This window comes from Bos grunniens, chromosome 13 (genome assembly GCF_055505025.1).
Source record: "Bos grunniens cultivar Pamir isolate PY7600 chromosome 13, Bosgru_T2T1.0, whole genome shotgun sequence".
In the NCBI taxonomy this organism is placed as follows: domain Eukaryota; kingdom Metazoa; phylum Chordata; class Mammalia; order Artiodactyla; family Bovidae; genus Bos; species Bos grunniens.
This window is the reverse complement of record NC_141177.1, coordinates 18,704,986-18,730,490: the sequence shown is the minus strand read 5'-3', so window position 1 is coordinate 18,730,490 and position 25,505 is coordinate 18,704,986. Positions and strand designations below refer to the sequence as shown.

At 41.9% G+C, this 25,505-nt stretch overlaps 1 protein-coding gene across 16 annotated transcripts in view; it reads right to left on the bottom strand.

The window, feature by feature from the left end:
• Window positions 1–1,495: 1,495 nt before the first annotated feature.
• The window catches only part of CPNE1 (copine 1), a 37,740-nt gene continuing 13,730 nt past the window's right edge, over window positions 1,496–25,505 (bottom strand). For 12 of the 16 annotated variants that reach the window (XM_086332151.1, XM_086332152.1, XM_086332142.1 and 9 more), the window contains 15 exons: window positions 9,854–9,982; window positions 9,575–9,754; window positions 9,356–9,430; window positions 9,197–9,268; window positions 8,969–9,049; window positions 8,712–8,801; window positions 8,512–8,598; window positions 8,294–8,380; window positions 8,141–8,200; window positions 7,927–8,060; window positions 7,769–7,823; window positions 7,459–7,510; window positions 4,077–4,210; window positions 3,692–3,928; window positions 1,496–3,481 (listed from right to left, as the gene is read on the bottom strand). In XM_086332151.1, the coding sequence (XP_086188277.1) occupies window positions 3,341–3,481; window positions 3,692–3,928; window positions 4,077–4,210; window positions 7,459–7,510; window positions 7,769–7,823; window positions 7,927–8,060; window positions 8,141–8,200; window positions 8,294–8,380; window positions 8,512–8,598; window positions 8,712–8,801; window positions 8,969–9,049; window positions 9,197–9,268; window positions 9,356–9,430; window positions 9,575–9,754; window positions 9,854–9,982 (1,614 nt within the window). In that variant the 3' untranslated portion in view covers window positions 1,496–3,340. The remainder of the gene's footprint in view (window positions 3,482–3,691; window positions 3,929–4,076; window positions 4,211–7,458; window positions 7,511–7,768; window positions 7,824–7,926; window positions 8,061–8,140; window positions 8,201–8,293; window positions 8,381–8,511; window positions 8,599–8,711; window positions 8,802–8,968; window positions 9,050–9,196; window positions 9,269–9,355; window positions 9,431–9,574; window positions 9,755–9,853; window positions 9,983–25,505) is intronic. The other 4 variants (XR_015139097.1, XR_015139095.1, XR_015139094.1 and 1 more) reach the window with 1 other exon arrangement.

Here is a 25,505-nt window from a genome sequence, read left to right as displayed (position 1 = left end):
TGGGAGGTCTGTTGTGGGCAGGGAGGCTGGCACTCTAGTTGCCTTTGGTACATAAATGTGGTGGGGGGCGTCTATCAAAGTGCCTTCTTGGAGAAGCCCAGATCAGTACAGCAGCAGCAGTAGTTAGTGTGTGTGGAGTGTTTACCATGCACCTAAGATAGTACTCTGGATGTTACATGCCTTCTCTAACTAATCTTCACAACCACAGAGGGAGAAACCGCTCAGATCAGGAAAGTTGCAAGGTCACACAGCTAGTGAAGACCTGAGCCACAGTGGGACCCTGAGCCTACCTTTCTCTGCTGCTGCTGCTGCTAAGTCGCTTCAGTCGTGTCCGACTCTGTGCGACCCCATAGACGGAAGCCCACCAGGCTCCCCCGTCCCTGGGATTCTCCAGGCAAGAACACTGGAGTGGGCTGCCATTTCCTTCTCCAATGCATGAAAGTGAAAAGTGAAAGTGAAGTCGCTCAGTCACGTCTGACTCTTAGCTCCCCCGTGGACTGCAGCCTACCAGGCTTTGCCATCCATGGGATTTTCCAGGCAAGAGTGGGGTGCCATGGCCTTCTCCGACCTTTCTCTGGAGGTTGCCTTCTTGCAGAGCCACCAGTCGGCATGAAGCTGTGCTGTGCCCCTCACTTCTCACCCCAACTCTTGCTAGGTGCAGGTGGAGGCAGAACCTTCCCTTTTTTCAGGTAAAATCCTAGGGAGACTTGAGAACCTGTAGGGGGCATTTGAGTCAGAAATGATGCAGGCCTGATTGTCCCTACTCAGGCTGTTTTCACTAAAACTTGAGTGTTCAACTATGCTAGGAACAGTACAGGTGGTAGAGTGTTGACCAGTCCCTGCCCTCCAGAAGCCTGACAGGGAACAGAAGACGCTCCAGAAAATGGGACCATTCATTTATTGATCCAAGAACTCTTCATTCCAAGGGTCAAAAGTAGAATTGGAGGGAAAAAGATGGAGGAGACGCACATCAAAGGAGTAATGAGTTCTACCCGGGCAGAGGGCTCGAAAAGGGGAAGAAGTGTCAAAGAAACACATGCAACATCTTGACTGTTAGGATCCTTTCCCGTGTGTTCATGTTTTGGAAGAATCTACAGACTATCAACAGTGCTGTACCTCTAGGAAGTGGAATGCAAGAGTATGTGTGAGGATGGAACATGTATCCCTTTAAGTTTGGGGATTATTACTTTTGTAATTTGAAGACAGAGGGAAAAGAATCTATTGAGTACTCTTAAAAGTCTCAAGTTTTCTAACTAATGAACTAATACAACTTTTCTGGAGGGGGCATTTTCACAATAGGTGCTGAAAAGTCTTAACTTTTTTATACTTTTTAATCACAGCAATTCCATTTCTAAGAATGGATCCAAAGGATACACAGATATAATCTAAGTTACTACTTTAAGGATGTCGAACACACTATTGTTTATAAAGGAAAAAATGGAAATAGTATCTAAGAAGATAAAGTACACTATAAAAATAATATGTAGCCAATAGAAATGGTAATATAAGAGACTGTTTAATGTCATGAAAAGTAAGTAATAATACATGGATAATTTTTTAAAAACCAAGCTAGGTTACATACACAAACATACATACACAAAAGCAAGCTAGGCTGACATACATAAAATTTTTAAATTTCCATATCAAAAGAGTTACATAGACCAAAAGACACTATAACTGAAAAGATAATAGCCTGGGAGGAAATATTTTTGACATGTATAAGAGATAAAGGTTTGCTGAATAACTATAACAATAAAGCTATTCATAAGAGATACAATTGAAAAGTAAACATATAAAATGATACCCAGCCTTTGTAATTCAATAAATTCAACTAAAACTGAGGGGTTTTTTTGCCTGTCATATTAATGAAATGGGTAAAAAACTGTTATGAAATGCAATTTACAGTATCTATTAAAATATTACGTATTCATATCTTTTGATTGAACATTTTCACTTGTAGGAATAAAATTTTCAGAAATATTACTATATAAACGCACAGATAAATGTATTAGGATATTCCTTACAGCATTGTTTGTTGTAATGGAAGAAAACCAGAAGGGACCCAAATCTTGATAAATTAGGGATTGGCTAAGTAAGCTATCACTCCAGTACTCTTGCCTGGAAAATCCCATGGATGGAGGAGCCTGGTAGGCTGCAGTCCATGGGGTTGCTAAGAGTTGGACACGACTGAGCGACTTCACTTTCACGCATTCGAGAAGGAAATGGCAACCCACTCCAGTATTCTTGCCTGGAGAATCCCAGGGATGGGGGAGCCTGGTGGGCTGCTGTCTATAGGGTTGCACAGAGTCGGACACGACTGAAGCGACTTAGCAGCAGCAGCAAGTAAGCTATAATACACTCATACACAGAGTAATCTATAGGCATTAAAAAGAATGAAGTCAGTAATAAGTTCTAATGGGTAAAATACCCAAAATACAATAAAACAAAGTGCAAACAGTGTAGTAATTTAGAGAAAAAAATTTGTCAGACCCTGCCCATTATCTATCTCATACATGTGAAATAATTTTGTACTAACTAGCATACATTTAAAACACAGTTAAGGCATACAAAAATAGTACATACAGTATGGTCCCAATTCTGTAAAAAAACATGCATCACTGTAAATACGTATAAAGTATTAAAAAATATGCACCGAATATTTTAATGGGACACGGGAGTTTGGGTGGTATTTTTCCCTATAATGAATATACATATTAATTTTCTAGTAAGAAAAAGAATAGCTAATAAAAAAAGTGAGGCTTGTAGCCTATTTTTAGAACTAGAACCACCACTGCTCCACCTTCCAAGGAGTCAGGCATAGCCCTTGATCCCCTCCCCTAACACTTTCCACCTTGTCTGTGTTCCCAGCTCAGCTCTGCTCTGACGCAGGTTGGGCTAGGTGTTTGGCTTATACTCAGTCTTTTCTGACGCAGGTTAGGCTAGGTGTTTGGCTTATACTCAGTCTTTGCATTTTCCAAAACAGAGTCAGTGTCTCTAGATATCTGGCAGGGAATACCCAATTTCTTTGAGTGGGGGCTATTATGTCAGAGGACTCCTTCACTCCAACAACCCCTAAAGTCAACAAGTAAGTTCAGAGAGGAGAACTAACCATGGCTAATAGCAGATTCCCACCTAAAACACAGAGTAGTAGCAAAGGAGTGGTCTTCATCTTTATTGAATGAGGGATTCCAGGGGCAAGCAGGTGAGATCGAGGGCAGCAACAGCAGGATTAAGTATAAAAGTATAAAACCTAAGTACAAGCACGAGGGAATGTGTGTTCAGGGCTGGGGACCTTAACATGGGACTGAGAAATGGCCACGGTCGACCCCTTCAAGGGAATCTAAGCCTGGGGGGCCTGTGCAGGGCCCTTGGCTGCAGGTGGAGGTGGCTTGAATGGGGCCCAACCTTGGGCCCTGAAGTAGGAGACCAGTTGCGTGGGTACTTCTGCAAGTACAGTCTGCGCCAGTGCCTCTCGAGGGGCCTGCCAGGAGAAGAGGGGCAAGTTCAGTGATGGGCCATAACGGCTTCATTTGTACAAGGTCTACATTTCACACCCAAGAAAGGATACAGAATCCAAAACCTAACCCTGCCCCAGGCTCAGGTGAAGGGATAAGTATCCCCACACACATCAGGGAGAGGTGGAAGGCTGAACTCCCAGCTCTGTTCTGTCCCCAAGCTTGCCCCTACTCACATTCTGGAAACGCCGGAAGGGCACAAACTGCACTATGTCACGAGCGGCTGCCTCCCCGGAGCGTGTGTGCAGGGGTCCACCATCAGCGTCCAGCTGCTCCATGGCCTCGAAGTCAGCACAACCCACACCCACTATGATCACTGACATGGGCAGGTAGGAAGCACGAACCACAGCCTCACGTGTGGCCTCCACATCTGTCACAGCACCATCAGTCAGCAGCAACAGCACGAAGTATTGCTAAAAGCAAGTCCATTCATATATTGAGGCAGACCCTCTAAACATCCCAGCTACACATTCCCACACTGACAAGAAGTCTCTTGTTAAACAGTCCTCAAGGGAGCACCCCCCCTCCCCTTCCTCGCCCACTACATCCCATAACCCTCACCGAAGCATTCCTCTGATTTGCAGCCTGGGCTGCAAACCTAGCCACATGGTTGATGATGGGTGCAAAGTTGGTGGGACCATAGAGCCGAACTTGGGGCAGGGCCTGGCGGTAGGCATCCACAATGCCCTGGATGCCTAGAGAAGCAAAGCAAAAAATACCATAAGACACTGGGCCTCTTGGGGTTCTGCCAGCCCTGACGACACTTTATCCTGGCCATGGAGATTTGGGAACTTGGGTGCATTTCATTCACTCGCCCCTGTAACCCAACGTTCTTAACCTTACCCTACAGATGAAAAAATTAGGGCCAAAGAGAGGAAGGGCACGTGCCCTGAACCACAGCTTGAATTAAAATCCAGATTGGGGGAATCCCCTGAACAAATGCAGGAGAGTTGAGCATCAAATTATAATGCACCTAATGAATTATAACCCATTTTATAAAATAAGAATCCACAGAGATATAATAGACAAGGAAAAGCTCTTAATGTAGAAGAAATTATAGAATCATTTGACAATCAGAGATAATTGATTAAGGCAAGGATCATCAATGGATGCCAAAAGGTAAAAATTGATGAGTGATTGGATATTTATATAGTCTTAAAGCATCCTCCCAAAGGATGATGATTATTAGTTAAAAAAAAAAAAAACAAAAAAAAAACAGGCCCACTCACCCACAGTCAATTAACAAAGGAGGCAAAAACATACAACGGATAAAAGACAGTATCTTCACCAAGTGGTGCTGGAAAAGCTCAACTGCCACAAGTAAACGAATGAAGTTAGAACACTCCCTCATACCATATGTAAAAATAAACTCTAAATGGCCTAAAGACTTAAATATAAAACATGACACCATAAAACTAAAAAGGAATATAGGCAAAACATTTCTCAAGGAAATAGGAATAAAAGCAAAACTAAACAAATGGGACTTAATCAAACTTACAAGCTTCAGTACAGCAAAGGAAACTATAAACAAGAAGACAAACTACAGACTGTGAAAAAATGTTTGGAAATGATGTGATCAACAAGGGCTTAAATTCCAAAATATACAAATAGCTCATACAACAAAACCCAAATAATCCAATCAAAAAGTGGGCAAAAGACCTAAATAGACAAATCTTCAAAGAAGATACAGATGGCCAGTAGTCACATGAAAAGATGCTCAACATTGGTAATTATTAGAGAAATGCAGGGAATTTCCTGACGGTCCAGTGGTTAGGACTCTGCTTCCACTGCAGGGGGCACATGTTTGATCCCTGGTAAGGAACTAGGATTCTGCATGCTGTGTGGCATGGCCCCCCACAAGTGAAGAGCTGCAAATCAAAATTACAGTAAGGTATCCCCTCACACTAGTCAGAAGGGCCATCATTAAAAAATTTACAAGTAACAAATGCTGGAAAGATGTGGAAGAAAGGGAATTCTACACTATTAGTGGGAATGTAAAATTGGTGCGGCCACTAGGGAAACAGTATGGAGGCTCCTTAAAAACCTAAAAATATAGTTGCCAAATGATCCAGCAATCCCACTCCTGGGCATATTATTTGAAGAAAACACTAATTCAAAAAGATACATACACCCCAATGTTCATAGCAGCATTATTTACAGTTGCCAAGACATGGAAGCATCCTAGATGTCCATCAACAGATGAAGAAAGCTGTGGTATATGAATAAAGCTGTCTACGAAACAGAAACAGAACCACAGAGAGATACACTAGTGGTTGCCAAGCGGGAGGGGGGAGGGATGCGAGTGGGAGGTTGGGGTTAGCAGATTTAAGCTTTTATATACAGAATGGATAAACAAGTCCTACTATATAATAGCACTGATTACTATATTAAATATCTTATGATAAACCATAATGGAAAAGAGTATTAAAAAAGAATATATATATATGTATAACTGAATCACTTTGGTATACAGCAGAAATTAACACATTATAAATCAACTATACTTCAATTAAAAAATACTAAAATAAAAAATAGATTCAAATAATTTTGAGAAAGATAATGTGTCTTAACTGTTTCTTTAAAAAAACAAAGGGAATTCCCTGGTGGTCCAGCGGTTAGGAATCCACACTTCCACTGCAGGGTGCCTGGGTATGATACATAGAAACTAAGTTCCCACATGCTGCATGGCACGACCAAAAAAGAGAATATTTTTTAAACTAAAAATGAATAAAAATTAGTTAAATATGTGTGTGTGTGTGTGTATAAAGGAATGAGATATTGCCATTTGCAGCAACATGGATGGACCTAGCGATTAGCACACCAAGTAATCCAGAAAGACAAATGCCATAGGATGTGTGGTATTTAGAATTAAAATACGATACATATGAGCCTGTATACAAAACAGAAACAGACAAAGAAAACAAATTTATGGTTAACAAAGAGGAAAGAGCATAGTGGAGTGGTAAATTAGGAGTCTGAGATCAGCAGATACAAATTACTATATATAAAATAAACAACAAGGTCCTCCTTTATAACACAGGGAACTATATTCAATATCCTGTAATAAATGATAATGGAAAAGAATATGTTTATATATATAAACTGAATCATTCTGCTGTACATTAGGAACTAATACAACATTGTACATAAACTATCCTTCAATTAAAAATGTTTAAAATTACATATAAAGAAAAAAACTGTACTTGTACAGAAGAGAAACCTGGTAGATTCCGCCTCAACCAAATGATCAAAGTTAATAAGACTGGTAAGAGGAGAAATCAACATGTGCCTCCGGAACATACAGCATGGCTTCTGTGGTATTCCCGCCAAAAATGCGTAACTTGAATCTAACTATGAGGAAATAGGTAAACCCAAACTGAAGGACATTCTACATATTAACTGACCTGTAATCTTAGTAAAAATCAGATTAGATCAAGTCAAGTTTTCAACTTCAGCTTGTTTACATGCGGGTGGCTAGGGAAACATGGGGTTTGGTCCTCTCTAGACAAAAGAACCTGGGGCAAAAAGTACCCTGAATAGAGCTGCAAGGAGGCACCAATGCTTCTACTGATGCCCAAGTAAGTACCTGTGAGCCTCTAGGCAAAGATAATAATGATAATATAACAGCTACCATAGTTTAGAGAGCACTTATGATGTACCAGGATTACTGCTTCAAGCTTTATATGCATCTTCTTAAAATATTCAATATCCTATAATATTTCTTACTATGAAGCCAAAGCACACAGAAGCTAAGCAACTGGCCCCAAGTCACATGATTATCAAGTGGCAGGATGAAGATTTGACTCCAGAGGCCTAGTTGTAAAATCCACTACTCTAGACAATGGAGTCAGGTGTCTGTCTCCCCACCCTCATTCTCCCTTGCCCACACGAACTTGGCAGAGATTGGACAGATACACCTTATGCTGGAGGATGGGGGGCTTACCTGCACAAAAGGGGTTACTGGGGTTGAAGTTCAAAGCAAATTCATGGGAAACCTGAGGGCAAGAATAGAACTGAGGTAATGAGGTTCTTTCCCCATGACCACTTGTGTGCTAAGAAAAAGGGCACTAGGATATGTACAAAGTGTTATTTAGGAGGTATTCAGTCCTGAGCATCTGTTGTATACATGCCTGTACGGATGACTCCCTGCAATTCCACATAAAGCTGGGTGCCAAGTAGCAAGTTTACCACATCCCCCCTGATCAGGACCATGAAACCAAAAACAGGAGCAGTGGAGGGGAGAAAACACTCACCTGCCAGTCAGGGGGTACCTGGGCCCCAAATCCAAATGCTGGGAACAGCTTGTCCCTGTGAGAAGACAGCAAAGGGGGGAAGAGGCAGTGAGAGGACCACAAGCCCAGAGCTAAGAGCGTCTGCAGGGAGCGGCGAGGAGTAAGACAAAGCTGCTTACGAGTCATAGTCCTGAACCACACTGCCCACGCTCCACAGTGCTGTAAGGTACTCATTGACCCCTGTTGGGCTCAGGTAGTGCAGAGAATCAGGTGAGGAAGGGTCTCCGTTGGAGCCTGTGAAGTCCACGCCCACCTGCGGGGAGGGGAGGAGCAGAGTTGAAGGCCATCTTCGAGCCCCAGATCTGTCTTCTTGCCCCTGATGAAGCAACTTACAGTGAAGTTGATTTGACAGCCTCCCATCACATAGTCCAGGAATGAATGTTCTGTTTCTACCTGTAGTTGAAACCAGGGTTATAGCTGGAGTGAAGGGATTGGGGTCATGAACCTTAGGAGTCAAAGGCTGGGTCACATGGGCTACTGTCTCACCTGACACATCTTGACACAGATAGTTCCAGAGTTCTTGTAACTTTTTTTTTTCTGCTGTTTCTCAGGATGAATGCATTCAAACTCAGCCTGGTAAGGAAAGAAAAATTAGAGTAGAAAACTTCCAGAGCCTCAGCCAGGATGGGAGCTGCCGTGCACTCCCTCTATTCCTGAGGCTGCAGTCCCTAAGTCCACCTCAATATCCCTGAGCCAGCACTCACTGGGGCTGCCTGCAGCTGAGCCAAGCTGGTGTGGAAGGTACCAATGAGGTCATGTGAACCATCACTGTCATAATCGGAGCATCGCACCTAGGAGGGAAGGCGTGTGTGTATGTAAAGACCAGGAGGCGGGTGGCAGGTGAGAATACATCCCTCCCTAGACTCTGCCCCTGCTCAGTCCATTCAGAAGGCAAGCTCCTCACCTGGATGGGTGTACTGGCATCTCCCCCACAGAAATGTTGAAGGGGAACAGAGAACCGTTTCCAAGTAGGATTCAGGTTGTTCTTGATGACCTGAGGGTGGAGTACAAAGCTTCCAGTGAGCGCTGAGTTGGCATGTGGGGAGCTGCCATCCTTCCCTAGCCATAAGCAGGCTCCTCCCTGTGCTCCAAATCTTGGTAGTCACAAACCCCAGGAGATTCTCTCCTGCTCCATCACACCCAATCCCAGGGGGCTCACACCTCTGATCTGTATGCCAGGTGCCATTTCCCATCACCCTGACGGAAAAACTCCAAGAACGGATCCGATTTTCCCAGGAAGTCCTGTCAATGTCACAGAGACCCTAGTTATAAGACTCAGGCAGAGACAAACACTATGAAAGACCTCTATCCCCTCCCACCCTCCCACCTCCAATGCACCACCCCTGTCTGCTTAATTCTTGAACCCCCAGGGCCTCCTTCCATACACACCTTCTTATCCAGGTTTCTGGCTTCCACCTCCATGGTCACTACACGATTATCTTTCAACTCCTGAGCTGAGACCTAGGTAGGGGAGGCAGGAGACTGTATCGTCTCATGAATTCCTCCTCACTGATATGAGCACACTCCCCCACCAAACCCCAGCCTTACCGTGATGGTCCCCCGCCCAGCAGGCTTTCCAGGCTTCAGCATCAAGGGCAGAGTTAGCACCCGACTGGATACAATCTAGGGCAGGGGATGGGGGAACAAGATCTCAGACAAGGTTAGGTCCTGTTGACCCCCACCTCCAAGTTCTAGGCTTTCTGGGTTATTTCACAGGGCTCTGACTCAACCTGTGTCTGAAGGATTCTAATCCTTGGACCTACATACCTGTCCCAGGGAACACTCAGCTCCTCCTAGGAAGTCATCGTCCCCCAGCTCAGGTGTCTTGTTGTCTATGTCATAGATGCCAAATCGGAGCTTTTGGACTGTTTCAAAGTGGTACTCAAGCTGCAGAGTCTTGGAGAACTCAGGGCTCGAGCAGTTCTGTACTCGCTCAGTCCGGCCAAGCTGTGGGCAAGAAGCCAATAAGCATTACAGTCATGTACCTTCCACCCTCAAACAGTCCTAGCATCCCTCCACGACTTTAACCCCCATAGTCCTTCTCACCTCAGTCCAGTTACCCCCTCCCACATCCTGCAAAAGGACACAGAGTGGGTCAGACTTGGAGCCGATGTCCTTGTCGATGAGGTGGTCACATGAAACAGACAGCTGAACCAAGGTCACACAGTGGGCCATCTGGGGGCGGGGGGGGGGGGGGGGAGGGGGGGTCGGAAAAGACACAAATTAGCCACCGAGGACCCTTTTCCACCTTTCCCTGACTGTAGGTCCCAACTTGTAAAGCCAGTCAGCTTTAGCCAGGCAAGGCTGAGCCTGTGTCTATCCCCATGACACCTAAGGAAAAGACGGCCCTATAGGTTCCAAACTCCTCCAATCCCCTTGGGTAGGCTCAATGGGATGGGAGATGGCGATTACAGCCAACCCTGATCCAAGAAAATTACGGTAAAATGCACAAACAGTGTACTGGCCTCCATCAACAACTCTGACCCGAAACTAGTCCTCAGCCCCAAATTGGGTCCTAATCCCAATAATGCTCCCTGGACCTGGACCCCAAACTTGATCTTCTCAGAGACCAATCAATCTCACTCTGATGCCTTTACTGGCCTCAGATCAGACCTGAGTCCGAGTTCTAAGCCCAACACTGCCCAAAATACAACCGTGATCCAGATTCTGCTTCCCAAAGTCTCTTCCTTCAGTGATTCCCCACTAACCCTGGGGATCTACATCTTGAGGTAGTGTTACAATCCTCATGCTGATTCTCCTAGCCTCTAATCAGCTGTTCAGGTCCAGCTCCTATTTGCACAACCTAGTCCAAGCCCATCACCTCTCACCAGCCTTACTGCGTCACCTTTTAAGAGGTCTCCTTAGCCTACCTATGCCATTCTCACCTCTTCTCATCCTCACACCAACAGGTTACTCTCAATACAGCAACTATGGTGACCCTGTTAAAACACGGGTCATGTCATACCTCTACCAAAACCCAATAAAGATTTCCCATTCCTTAGAAAAAACCCAAACTCTGTGTTGGCCTACAAGGTCATGTAGTGGTAAAGAATCTGCCTGCCAATGCAGAAGCTGCAGGAGATGAAGGTTCAATCCCTAGGTCAGGAAGATCCCCTGGAGGATGGCAATTCACTCCAGTATTCTTGCCTGGGAAATCCCACAGACAGAGGAGCCTAGTGAGTTACAGTCCATGGGGTTGCTCAGAGTCGGACACCACTGAGTGACTGTGCACACACACAAGCACACACTAACAAGGTCTTGAAAGATCTAGATCTGACTTGACCCCTCTTGCTCATTCTGTTCCGGCCACACAGTCTGCTTGTCATTCCACAAATATGCTTGTTTCTACCTCAACATCCAGAAGGTTCTTCCCTCTTTTAATCCACATGGCTTGCTTTTGCCTTACAATGTCTCTAGGTCTCTATTCAAAACCATCTTCTCTATTTTGAATGAAAAGGTTCTCCTTTTCTGGCCATTCTGAAATTTCAACTCTACTTCTACTGATACATCACATACTTATTTCCTGCTTTTTTTCTCTTTAGTATTTATCACCAACATACTGTATATATTTATATGCTTTGTCTTCCCCATTAGAATGTACACTCCATGAGGGAAGGGATACTTATCTGTTCTTTCCACTGCTCTATCTCAAGCACCTAGATAGTATTTGTTGCATGAAATCTGAAAGGCCATCTCCAGCCCCTGCTTCCATCTCAGCCTGGTCTAAACTGATTGGCTGTCAAACAGCACCAAAGCATCTCCGGTTCATCCATCTCCTTTGCTAGAAACACTATCTTCTTGCATGGATCACCATGACATCCATATAAACCCATTTTCCTAAGTCACTATAACAGTTATCCTCAGACTCTTCACTAACCCTCTGTCCCCGCTGACCAATACACCTGCAGACCATCTGTGCCAAGAGTGCAGATGAGGTCAGATCCCTCACCTAGCCTCATCTAGCATCCCAGGTTTCCCAGCACTATACCCCAGGATGCCTCTAGCCTCAGCCTCCCCTAAATCAACCCTCAAGTCAATCCCTTGCCCAACCCAGCTCACAGTCAGTGCTATTCCTATCTTGGTGCCTCACGGTCTCCATCTCAAATGCTGTTATCAAGCAAAACTGGAATGATTTTTAAGAGTTCAATCTGCTTCATATACTGTCCTTCCATAGCATCTGAGCCTTTGCTTGAATGTATCCAATGATGGAAAACCCACCACTCTTATAATTCAATTATCAGAAAGTCCTGCTCTATCAAGTTCTATCCAAATCAACCCAAGTGAATTCTCACTTCTATACATTATTCCTATTTCTTCAATCTAAAATTCGACAAGAAAGCTTTATTTCATCGCCCTCTGAGAACCATCTAAAACCTGGAAGCAGTGAACCCCAAGCTAAAATCTGGAGAAATAGCCCTAGTTCTTTTGAATATTGCCACCAAAATGTGGATTTTAGACTTCTGACCAGAAGTCACTGCTTTGCAGATTCCCCAGGACAGATCTCAGAGAACGACACATACTCCCTAAGGGAATGGGACTGTAACTTAAGCCCAGGTCATAACTGGACCCCACACTTCTCACTTTGCACGTTCTCTCAGGCAGTGTTCGCACAGTACGGAGACAAGGAAGAATGCTCATTTCACTACTGCTAAAAAGTGGAAAACGTGAGACAGCTTAAAGGTCTATCAGTTAGGTGGTGACTAAGTAAATTACGGTAATTAGTCAATGGAATGCTGAGCAGCAAGTAAATAAACAATTAAGGCAGAAGTATATTGATAGCATATGAAAAAATAAAGTTGCAAAAAATGGTAAGAAAAGTTAACCCCATTTCAAACTTCAGTTGTATGTGAATACACAATAGATTTAAATATATATGCAAAATAAATACAGTCACATTAAAAAATGGAAGACACACCAAATAAATGCAACTTTTAGGTACACTTCAGAGGAATAGAATAAAGGTGGTAATTTTATATACTCTTAGACACTTCTAAACAACAGCCTAGGTGGCACAGTGGTAAAGAATCTGCCTGCCAATTCAGGAGACGCAGGTTTGATCCCTCGGTCAGGAAGACCCCCTGGAGAAGGAAATCGCAACCCACTCCAGTGTTCTTGCCTGGAGAATCCCATGGACAGAGGAGCCTGGCGGGCTACAGCCCATGGGGCCACAAAGAGTTGGACACAACTGAGCAACTCTCACGCACAGACACTTCTATATTATTTCAATATTTCAAACTATTTTGTATTTTTTAAAGGGACTCAACTTTTTCCCCCAATCCACTCCTCCAGGTCCTCCTGACAATATCCTAACCCCAAGCCTCCACACATAACACCTTGCACATAACTCCAGACCGCTTTGTTTCCTGCCTCCTGTTTTTTCATCCTCTCAGTGTCTTACCTAGTCGTCCTTGACACTTTCCTGAAAGTCTCCACGCTAACTAGAAGCCCTGTATATATATCTGCTCACGGCCCTTAGGTTCAAAGCCTAATTCCCTAGCACAGCCACCTCGTGGCCCAACTCTAGAGGACCAATCTATACAGAATTAAGTAACTGTGTAACATGATGATTTTGCATCTATAATGCAACCTTCAAAGCCTTTTCTGATTGTTCTACCTCCTGTCATTCTACCACCGACCCAACTAGTCATTGAAGGCTATTTCTTGATCCTCAAACACACACACAGCCACACACACTTGCTGATACCTCTGAGTTTCTTCCCTAGCAAATGCCTTGTCATCCATGGTTATGCTATGACATTATTCCTTTCCGAAGTCTTGCCCACCTTCCCCAGGTCGGATTTCTCTCTCCTGTGGATGACTGCAGCAGTTTCTTCAGCAGCTTTTCTGTATATACACGTGCACACATGCAGGCATACACACACACAAAATTCATCAGCCAAACAGAAACCAGCTCATGCCATTTCTCTGCTTAAAACTCTGGAATGGCTTCCCAAAATGCTCAAAATAAAATAATCCAAAGTTCTTACCACAGTCTACAAGGCCCTGCAAGAGCTGACCCTCACCTAACTCATCATCTTGTTATGTACCTTCCAGACAGGTTTCATTTCTGATCCACATACACTCAACATCCATCTCATTCTTCACTTCAGAGCCTCTCTGCACTATCTTCCCCCCTGTGAAAGTGTTAGTCGCTCAGTTGTGTCTGACTCTTTGGGACCCCACTGACTCTAGCCCTCCAGGGTCCTCCATCCATGGGAGATTCCAAGCAAGAATACTTCCCCCATATATACTCCAGAAAATAAATAAGCTGTATTAGAGTAGGAACTATGTCTGGTTTGCCTATCTCTTTATGTATAATACCTACAATAGTACCCATCCTATAGTAAGAACTCAGCAAATATTTAGTGACTTAATGTTGAAACCATTACATCAGAATTTTTATTTTTGTCTACCTTCATAATCTGGACTCCTTGGAGCTAGGGGTAGGTATTATTTCTGCATCCTTAATACTAGTGCTTAGTTGGTACTCAACCATTCACTGATTAAAAGGTACATTCACTGATTAAGAGCTTCTGCTCAACTCAAACCTTCAGGCCTCTTCCATTTGAACTAATGTCAGGCAGTAACACAGAAGTTGTACTCTTCTACAAACTAGCCTTTACAATTTAGAGGCAGGACTCCTAGAACTCAATGTTAAATGACAAGTCAACTTAAAAAATGGGTAAAAAAAAATTCTGATCTGATACTTCACAAAGGAAAACATATGAACTGGAAATAATCTAAGGAAGAAGTCATTAATAGCACTGGTTACCAGGGAAATAAAAATTAAAACCACAGTGAGATACTATTACCTACCCGTCACAATGGCTAAAAGTAAAAAAACTGACAACGCCAAATCTTGGCAAGGATGTGAAACCCTCACACGGTGTAAGCGAAGGTGTGAAAGGTACTGCTTTGATGGTCTGGGAGCTTATTAGAAAACCAAACACATACCTAGTCTAAGAGCACCCACGTCCTAGTCTTTTATCCAAAATAAATAAAAACATTATGTTCACGAAAAGACTTGTACATGAATGTTCATGGCAGCTTTATTCATAATAGCCAAAAAGTTGAAACAGCCCAGGTATCCATCAGTATAAGAACGGTATGTTTGGATATGTAAGAGAAAACTGCTCAGCAAAAACAGAAACAGACTATTCATATCTGCAACATGAATGAATCAGAAGCATAAAATGCACTTACACTCTATCAAGTTTTAGGACAGGCAAAAACTATTACAAAAAAAATTCAGAATAGTGATTGTTCTTCCCCTGTTGCCCAGGGGAAAAGCAGGTATTAACTGTGAAGAGGCAGAAGACAATTCTAGGGAGAATGTAAGTTCTTCACCTAGATGGGAATGTGAGTCACAGGTGTATTTGCCCTTTTCATCTAATGGTACACTGAAGTTATATTCATCTTATTATATGTAAATTGTATCAACCCTCTGTCCCAAAACTCATAAACTATATTCAACTCAAGGCATACTGAAATGTTTATGGGTGAAGTACGCTGATGCTTGCAACTACTTTGAAATGCACCAAAAATTAAAATGATTTATGGAATGGATAGATGTAGTAAAATATGCGAAATTTTAAACTATACAATCTAAGCGGTGGGTATATGGGAATTCACTGTATAATTTTTCCAACTTTTCTGTTTGTTCAAAGTTTTCGTAATAAAATGCTAGGGAGTGGGAGAAAAATGGAAGGGGACTTCCCTGGTGGTCCAGTGGTTAAGAATCTGCTTTCCAATTCAAGGGACACAGGTTTGATCCCTAGTTGGGGAACTGAGATCCCACATGCCATGGGGGAACGAAGCTTGTGCGCCACAACTAGAGCACCCTTTTGCCACAACTACTGAGCCCGCATACTGCAATGAAAGATCTGCATGATGCAACAAAGGTCCTGTGTGCTGCAACTGAGACCTGATACAATCAAAAGAATTTTTTTTAAATAAAACAATGATGAGGGAAAAACTTAAATGGAAGACTACAGGTTTATTCCTGATACTCTGAGTGAACTATAAGAGCATTAGCAGCAGTTAACTGTGGTGGTAAGATCACAGACAACAACTGGACCTGTGGCTCTTCCCCTCTATAACTTCTTAAAAGATCCCAGAAAAAGATGCTTTTGAGCTGAGTCAAACACATGGGGGGAGTAAGGAGCTTCCTCTTGTGCCAGGCCTCAATTTCTGGTAGGCCAGAGCCTTCTATTTCTGGTCTGTTACCAAAACCACCTTCTTCACAGCTGGTCCTAATCTTGTTTGTTTCTTCTCTGCCCAAACTAAAACCACAATCGGAGTGCTGTGGGCCCATATCTGTCTCAGAAGCATACAGGGCTGGCTTTCATTCTGAGAGGTCAGAGCTTCCTGGATAACTAGTTTTGTTTTTTCACAAATCTGATTTTTACTTTCTCATAGTGCTTCTTATAAGCTAATTTTATAATGTGCAGTTTTCCATCCTTTGAGTCATATTGCCTTTAAACTTTCAAATGCATGGGTTTATTCTCCTAAATCCTGTTTATCTCCTTTAAATTTCATCTCCAAACCTGCCCATTTGGAAATTTTCTACAGTTAAAACTAGTCCGTGTCACTCTTCTATCTCATATCCCTTTAACAGCCACATACTTTACACCAATCTCATTTACTTTTCAACTACGGTCATTAATCTCATGGGATTTTCAGTATCCTTTATAGAGATTGGAATTTTATAAAACTTTATTAAATATAAGATTTAAGTGTGTCAATAAAAGAATCTCAAGAATTTTTTCATTTATTTTTGCAAGAGATCTGGCTAATATTTGTCAGGTCTTTTGTGTACTTGCTTCTGAATCAGCGCATCTTGCCTGGATGTCTGTAATCATCTAACTGGTCTCCCCATTTCCACTCTTGGTCCTTTCCCATCTGTTTTCCACGGTGAAGTCAGAAATCTTCCCTGACTCCAACCAACAAATCCCAGCTTCTCACAAACCTATCAAAATGTGTAACTTACTTGCATACTATCTATTCCCCCTACCAAATTATAAATTCAACAGGGGATGGACCAGATTTGTCTTATTTCCATTCCAGTGACTCATACATAGCAGGTGCTTTATAAATAACTGCTAAGTTAATGCTAAAAGAAAGGAGTGGTAACTTAAGGATCCTCAGAAATAACCCAAATAAAGCCCTGGCCTGATGCTAAAGCCATCAAGGGAGAAGTGAGCAGTCTAGGAACATCCAATACAAAAGACTAGCTTGTTCTCTCTCTGTGCACCCACAATTCACATCTTTCCACCTGGGGAATTGCAAATGGAAACAACTGAGTGTTCAGCAACCACTTTTTCTGCTTCTGCTTTCCACCACTTGGGAGTCTCATTCCTTTCATTTGCCCTTGTAGCTTGCTTTCCTCTGCTTACCCCATCACCAGCCAAACTTAGAGCTTCCCACGCCTCATACCGACAGGATACTTTTCCCACTGCTCCTTAAAGAAACTATACTCTCATTTTTATAACTTAAAACTCACGTTAGAAATAAAAAGAAACTGAGTGATCATCTGATTCTCAATTCAAGATGAAGAGGAAAGGTGTGATTTGGTAAAGAGACATCCATGGGTAAGTAAAATGAGGACTAGAACTCAAATATGCTGACTCCCATCTAGTCCCAAGACTTTGGGCTGTAGTTATACCCTTCTCCACTGAAAGAACCTTCCTTCTTCTATTAATAGTGATATGATACAGTGGGCAAGAGTATGAGTTCTGCAGTGAAGTGACCAGGCTGCAAGTACTCGCTTTACTCCTTTCTAGCCACAATGATACTACTACACACCCACCAAAATGTCTCATCTATGCAATTTGGGCAGAATTCTTTTTCACTAAATCTTAGGTTCCTCATGTGTAAAGTGGGAGGTATTATCTATTTCTAAAAAAAGAACAACATCATAAATAATGTATGCAAGATGCTTAGTACAGACTCAGATACTATTATTACCAATAAACGTTAGCTGTTACTATTATCCTTCAAGTCTAGCTCTCAAATGTCCCCTTGTCATGATCTTTCCAGCACTCAACTTCTCACTCGGGACTACTATACTCGATCCACACAACCCTCCTGGCCTGTCAATGAAATAACAAGTTTCTTTAGAAGATACTGCTTCAGTATCTATGTCACAGGGCACAGATCTGAGCACACAATGGGAATTCAAAACACCTGAGGGAGGCTTGCAGTAGTGTGCTGGGGCAGGGTTGTATAGTTTACGAGAGGACTGTAAACAAATTTTCTAAGTAGGTGGCCTCCTTAAAAGTTTGAACCACAGAAACCGGGCAAATGCTAAAATCAGGGCTTCCCTTCCCCTTTGAGCCAGTTAACTAGCACTCAACTGTTGATAGGGAATCCCACTGTCTGCCAACCTGGAGTAACTCACTCTGTATTTTCTTTGGCTTCCCCTACCCCTACCTTGTGAGATTTTAACTTGGCTCTTCATAAACCAAGAACAGATCTTTCCTCCTGGATCCAGATGGATTCAATTCAGTGCCAATCGAGCTGAAACTCATCAGTCCTTCACACTCAGGAGTTATTTCACTGCCTTCCTCCTTTCCCAAAAGCCTAACAAGGCAAGGCACCAGCCTTCAACCCTATTTCCAGGCTGTGAGGAAGAAAAGAGCACCCATCTGTATGGCAGGATCACTCATTCACAAACCAGGGCCATGCTCTCACTCCTGTTGCCTACCTTGGCACGCTGCAGCAGCTCACATGCTGGATCAAATCTTGAAAACCCATCAGGAAGGTCTCCATAAGCTCCCAATGGGGAGAAGACCACTCATGGAATACTCTCTTCTCGTAAGATTGAAAAGACAAATTACACCCACCGCCACCACTCTTCCTTTCCTTCTCTGCATCAAGGGACATGAAGGAGGACAAGTATTTCTACCCCTGCCTCTCCCTCTGTAACTCAGGAATCCCCCAAATTTAAATCAGTAGCCTAAGGGACAGTCCTCTTGTGTCACAAGCTGAACCAAATAGATAAAGCCTTACTACAAAATTCTTTATTCATTTAATGGCTACTAAAATTGTGTTTATAAACTAAAATCATAAACAATAATTTGGTTTAGATCCATATATTAAGAAGTCTGGTTGTCATGCAGTACTTGGCAATACTAAAAAGCTTAAGATATGCATGTTTACATAAAAAGTGAAAAATGGGAAAATGTGGTATAGTAAATGGTCGCAGGGTTTCTCATCCTGCTATATTTCTGCGGTCAAAGAAGTTTGAAGGCCACTGATCCAACGCCAATGTCCCAAAAAGACTTGTCCAAATATGGGCAAATCCAACCATTTGTGTCCAACTCTCCAAAGGAAATCTAGCTTAAGGAGAGAATATGGGGAAGGAATAAAACCAAGGAACACACAGCCTTCAAAGCAAAATAAGGCTGTATCAGAGTGGAAGGTTTTCCTCATGACTGAATGAGCTTAAACAAAGCCTCCACCTTCTAACTTCAAAATGAGCAACTGGAGTATGGGCACAAGGCTGGAGCCCCTTCCCCAGCTGGCTCAGGATCCATGAGAAGAGTGATGCCAATGGCATCATGCACCTCCCTGCACCCCAACCCCCAAAGGTCAAGGAGAGGCAGGAAACAGCTAAGGAAAGGAGGGGCTCTGCCTCGAGTCACACAGACAGATGATCATTTAATTCTTTCCCTTATCAAAGAGACTTTGGGCAAGTTATTTTGCTTCTCTTTGCCTGGATTTCTCCATCTGTAAAGTGGGGATAATAATAACATCAACTTTACAGGATCGTTGTGAGACTTTAATGGGATCAACTGTGGAAAGTGCCCTACATGTGTTGACTACTCCTCTGTTCAGTGCTCATAAATGGTTCCTTTTACTGTTTAATTACCTATTTGGTGGTTGACATCTCTGGTCTACCTGCTCCAGAGAACTTAACTGGCAGGAAAGGAACAGCAAGGGAAACGAAGACCCTTTCCTCTCCTAATGAAATCTTCAAGCTTAAATGTGAAAATGCTATCACTCAGGAAAAGCCATAAAGCGATAGCCAGACCAATATTTTTAGTTCCACTGGTGTTTCATTCAAGGTTCAAATTAACTACAGATTTCCAGAAAGAAATGAAATGGCTGGGTTCACAGAAGTTTAAAACCAGATATAATGAGATTATCTAACTTAATCCCATTTTGTTTATTAATCCTATTAATCCCACTGAAGACAGAGAAAGGAAATGATTAGTCCTGGGACACACAGTAACTTGGGTGAACCACAACTTGACTCCCTGAGGATGTGGTTTCCACCCATTTTACCAACATCCCCCACACTTTGTAATCCAATTCAATCCAAAACCCACTTGGCCACTGAAAGAGCAGTGGGCTCATGTGGCCTCCATCTACACTAACTTCGCACACAGATCGAAAATAATTCTGCATCCACCACACGTTTTCTTTCGTTATTTGTCTGCCAAGGCAGGAATGGAGACACTGTGGTACTCCATATTTATTACATTTTTTCAAAGGAATAAACTTTAAATTACAAGCATGAATATAGCACATAAAGTAGAATTTGCTTCAGAAAATGAATTATACCCAAAATTTCAAAGAACACCAACTGGGCAGTCACTTCTGCCTTCAACCTGCCCTGCTGGAATCTATGTATTAATCCATGTTCTTTAAATGAGACATCTGCCTCTATTGCCTGCAGTGTATGTCTGAGACAACAGTACTAGACCACCTTCCTCAGCATCTCCAGGACAAGGACATCAACAAGAACTTGTGCATCTGCAGTGTGCAATGTGACCAACGGCACAAAAGGAGCTTAGTTAATGAACAAAAGCAGCAGAACCAGAGCCCTTGAGTCCTACCTACAGTTGATAATGTAAGCCCCCTCACTGGAATAAATTTACAAGGCATACACAGGAGAACTTAAGATGGGTGGATCTGCAGAATTTCTATGTTAGGGAAGTTGAGAAGTTAAAATGAGGATTTGAAAAATGAAAACACATTACAGACACACGCGGATTTGCCCACTTGCCATTGTGGATGGGGTGTGGGTGGAGGGAGATTCTAGCTCTGTGGCTGCTGCTGGTTGCAGGATCAGGGCTTTTACAATATAAAGCTGTCACCTAGTTAACCTCCAGTGCAACAAATAAGAAAGGTAACTGAGGCAAGCTCTCAAAAACAAACCTGCAAACACAACAGGAGGGGTAAAAGTGAGCAGGAATGCAACAACATTTGAACACCCAAAAGTGAAGAAACAGCTGAAAGAGGCAGCAGAACTAAGAGAGAAATGACAGGGAATAACTTTTTTTATACTGTAAATCTGGGCTGTCCGAAAGGGTAGTTTTGAACCACATGTGGCTGTTCACCACCTAAAATATGCTTAGTTCAAGTCATAATGTGCTATAAAATATACACTGAATCTTGAAATCTTAGTACAAAAAAAGGAATGTAAAATAGTTCAATAATCTTGTATTGAGTATATTTAAAGAAATTGTAACATTTAACATCTACTGGGATAAATTATATCCTTAAATTTCACTTGTTTCAACCTTTTAAATGTGGCTACTGGAAAATTTTAAATGACACTGATTCTTTTTTCTATTGGACAGTGCTGCCCAAGATCTCTACACTTGTGCTGCTCAGTACTGTAGCCACTAGTCACATATAATTCAATTACTGCATTAGTGCAGATGAGAACACTTCCACTGCAGAAAATTCTACTGGACAGTGCTGGTTAAGAACAAGAACTAAAAGGTAGACATTTTACACAGAAAAGCTAAGACTGTTTTGAAATGTATCTAAGCCCAGAAAGGAATGCATAACTACTATGCATGTAAGTGGTTAAGTTGAAGGAGAAATTCACAATTCTGAAGTGTTTATCAATGTCTTCTTAGACCGCTTGTTTATAAAAAGTGTAATCTGGCAGATACTCAAAAGACTGTTAAAAAGGGAAAAGATTCTGGCCTTCGGCTAGGTCAACACATCCCTAGAACCAACGCTTGCCTTGTCTGCCTGCCCTGCAGACCATTCAGCTCAGTCATACCACTTTAGGCTGCTGGAACCTCAAGCTATGCTGTTATGGGATAACTTAAAAGCTCTCAGGACAGGCAGAATTTGAGATACTGCCACTGTGTTGCCTCAATCATTTCATTCTACTAAACTAACAAATATTGTGTCCCCAAGAACCCTAGTTAAGAGATCACACGTAAGGCTTCCATTACACTTGTTTCTGTCCCACCATTTAGCAACTGGTTAGGAATCCCTTTATCTATTGAAAGTTCCAGTGGGTCATGAGTATATACCTTGTATATATACAAGCACAACTGAGCACTTGTATCATTTAAAACTTAAGTCTTTAGACTTTTTTAAATCATTTTAGTCTTTAAGACACTGAAGAACAGGTTATCTTTTATACTCCCTTTTCCAAAACAATGTGTAAGTGCTAGATGCACAACACTGCACAAAACACTTACTTAGCATGAGTTAAATGGCTAGGCTGTATATCCATATGAAACTGTCGGTAAAATATGTTTCCAGTTCCAACCTGCCAATTCAGTGGTCAGAGAAGCAAAGATGATTAGCATTATTTACTTCAGTAAGAGTAATGCAACTAATGCAAGTCTTTCTACCACCTAAGCCAGATTTATAGCAGAGGGATCCTCCCGGGCCCACACCACAGAAAGGAGTTATGTATAAAGGATATGACATTTTTTGTATTGCAACCCAACACATAGGGAAGTGCGGAACAAAAGACAAAAGAGGAAATTAGCAATACCACCTGTTAGTATGGTTTAAGACCACCCTAAGTAACTGAACTTCCTTAAGACTTTCCCACTCTGCAAGGGCTAACAAGTGACTTCTTGTACAATGTGGTGGTTACATTTGATGTGTAGCGCAAATGCATAAATGACAAATCTTATTTCACTAATCAAGAGCGGTAGGTGAACTCACACTCACTCCAACTCAATTAAGTTAGGGTTAGAGAGAGCGGTGAGGGGGCTTCAGTCTAAGTAAAATTTAATAGTGCTGGTTACTAGGCAAGCTTACTGTATAAGCATGTAAAAGGGGAAAATTGACAGCATCAAAATAGGGAATCGAACACCAAGGAGCAGTGTGATACTGGAATACTGGGATGTGTTATGATTATTTAACATCTTTGACTCTGTCCATATTGAATTATGTTCTCTGCCTGGTCATGGCTCTATTTTCCCCAAATAGGCACCACCTCCTTTGCTTGACATGAAACGGCAAGCCATCGGTTGACTAGGAAAACTGATAAGACTATTAAGTCGCTAAAATCCGAGTCCAGATGTCTGGAGCAGCTAGAGGGCCAACTCCAATGTTCTGCTGTGCTGTTTACCCACTTCTCTACAGCTGGTGTTTGTTTAGTCTCTATGACCTAATGGTCAATATTTTTGCTGGCGAGAGGTTCCTGGGGCTCTCAACAGAATTTATGGAATATGGTTAATGAGCACTACTTTCCTTTCTCCGGAGTTTTAAGAGTGCTGCCCTTTGGTCGCTGGGGCTGGAATGTTTGCCCCAGGTGGCTTTTTCCCCTTCAGTAGGAGAACAGTATGTAGAAAAGCAGTGCCTTGGTTGCTAGTTGCTAGTTATGGTGATGCAAAAAAGGAGCCATATGCTTGTGAGATCCTCTGGCACAAAATAGCTAAGGCACCAATAACAAATCCAAGAACAGCACAGTGAAGAATTAAGATTTACACAAGCAGGCACCAACAAGAGATGAGCCTGCTTACTGGTTGAACAGGTTCCCTAAAGTCACCACAGCATCAGAGGATTGTGCCACCACCAGAGTACACTCTTCCAAGAGCATTTTAAAATAAGTTAATGTCATCTACCAGATTCCATGCTAAAAAGAAGAAGCGGAATATCAAGCAATTTTTTTAATTAAAAAGAATAGCCATTAAGTTTGGAGTCTACCATATCCCATAAAAACTCCACTTTTGGGAGTAAGGAGAATGGTGGAAATGTACATAATTGACAGATAATTACTTGCTGTAAAACAATGGAAAGCAGACAACCGTGAGTTATAGAAATTGAGTAATCTCTCCTGAGCAAGAAAAGGAGACATATTAGCACACAGTCCACCCTTTTAAGATGGTAAAGACCATTCTAGATATTTCTGGATATTCCAAACAGCTGATTTCATTCTGTAATTTTTCAAATGCTTAGTCAAACTGTCATGATTTTAAAAACAGCTCAGCAACTATCTGGAATTTATTACGTCTAGTCTAAAACTTTCTCAAACAAGCTGGGAATTCAAACTCAAATTCAGGCTAAAACTTTTAAGATAAAGAAAAAAGTTATAAACATTTTTCAAGAGTTCTGGTTAAAAGGAACAGCCCGCTATTTTCTCTGCAACTCCAATTCAGTTTTTTGTTTTTTAAAGAGACTCTATGGAGTTTATGCAAACTTTTTATTTGCTAATTTTTTTCCAGAAGTTGAACAAACGTGGAATGGACAAAATCAGAGCATCAGTGTCAGAAACCAGCAATATTTTTGATTTCTAGCCCCACTTCCCCACTTCAAATACCTAACATACTCATGCAAAAACAAAGAAGGAAAACAAAGTTTTAAAGATATGTGCAAGTGACAATATATTCTGAATATTTCTTTTCCCATTTCCTAACCATTAAAAAAAAAAAATTCACAGCCCCCTTTAAGACTCCTTTCATGAAAAGGAGCATCTGGTTTCCAGTTCTTTCTCAGTCCACATTAAAAAAGTGGCTTGCTAGCAAAACACACATAGTAAGTCTGAAAAAGTGGATACCACAGATATGACCTAGAATCAAGATTCCTCCCTGCAGTTCCAGGTATCCTCTTCTTTCCATACTTCAGCATTAGCAGACAAGGATAAGCAACAATCGTTATCTCCAAGATCACCAAAGCCACGTTTCCAAAGGCACAAAATATTTTCAAGAGTTTTTAAAAGACCCCAAAATATCTAATGGTATAGCTCAATAGAGTACGTCTGTGCAGTTAAAGCATTAAAAGCATCAGCCTGTTTTATTTCGTGACAAGTTTATTGAACAATATTCAAGACTTCATCTATAAAAACAAAAGTCTCTGCTGAATGAAGCCAAGGCAGTATTTTGCTGGCAATGTTGTGGCCATATTGGCAATAAGTCATTTTATTGTGTCTGCTTTCTAAAGTTTGTACTACTATAGAACTGCCAGTAAAACAATTTAAATGTTTGCAAGAGTGGGAAATAATTTTTTAAAGTAATCACTGCCAGAAATTCTTCCAGAAAATTTAACTAGCAGCAATTTTACATCTTCTTTACTCATTTTTAAAGTGTTCTTCAACTGATTGGTGGATTCATTTTTAAACACTTGACCCACACCTGTACACAATGACAGAATCCAATAAAAGGGACTCAGCTTGATTAAGGCTTTTGTGCATCCTTATTTTCATCCAAGGTACTTCCATCCAAAATGTATGTCTGTTTACTTCCATACACAGCCTTATATTTTCATCCAGTGGGTTAAGACTGACCTAATTACACTGAGTATTACTCTCTGAAATTCCAAATAAAGTTTCCTAATGGAATTTCCACTATCAATGCTTTGACAACTTGAAGCACAAAACTAGAAACTTATCACTTAGTAGTGTTGTTAAAAAAAAAAAAAGCCACTAATTCTACATCCAAACTACAGTGCACACAGAACACACCTCCAAATGTTGCTTTGGAACTAAATG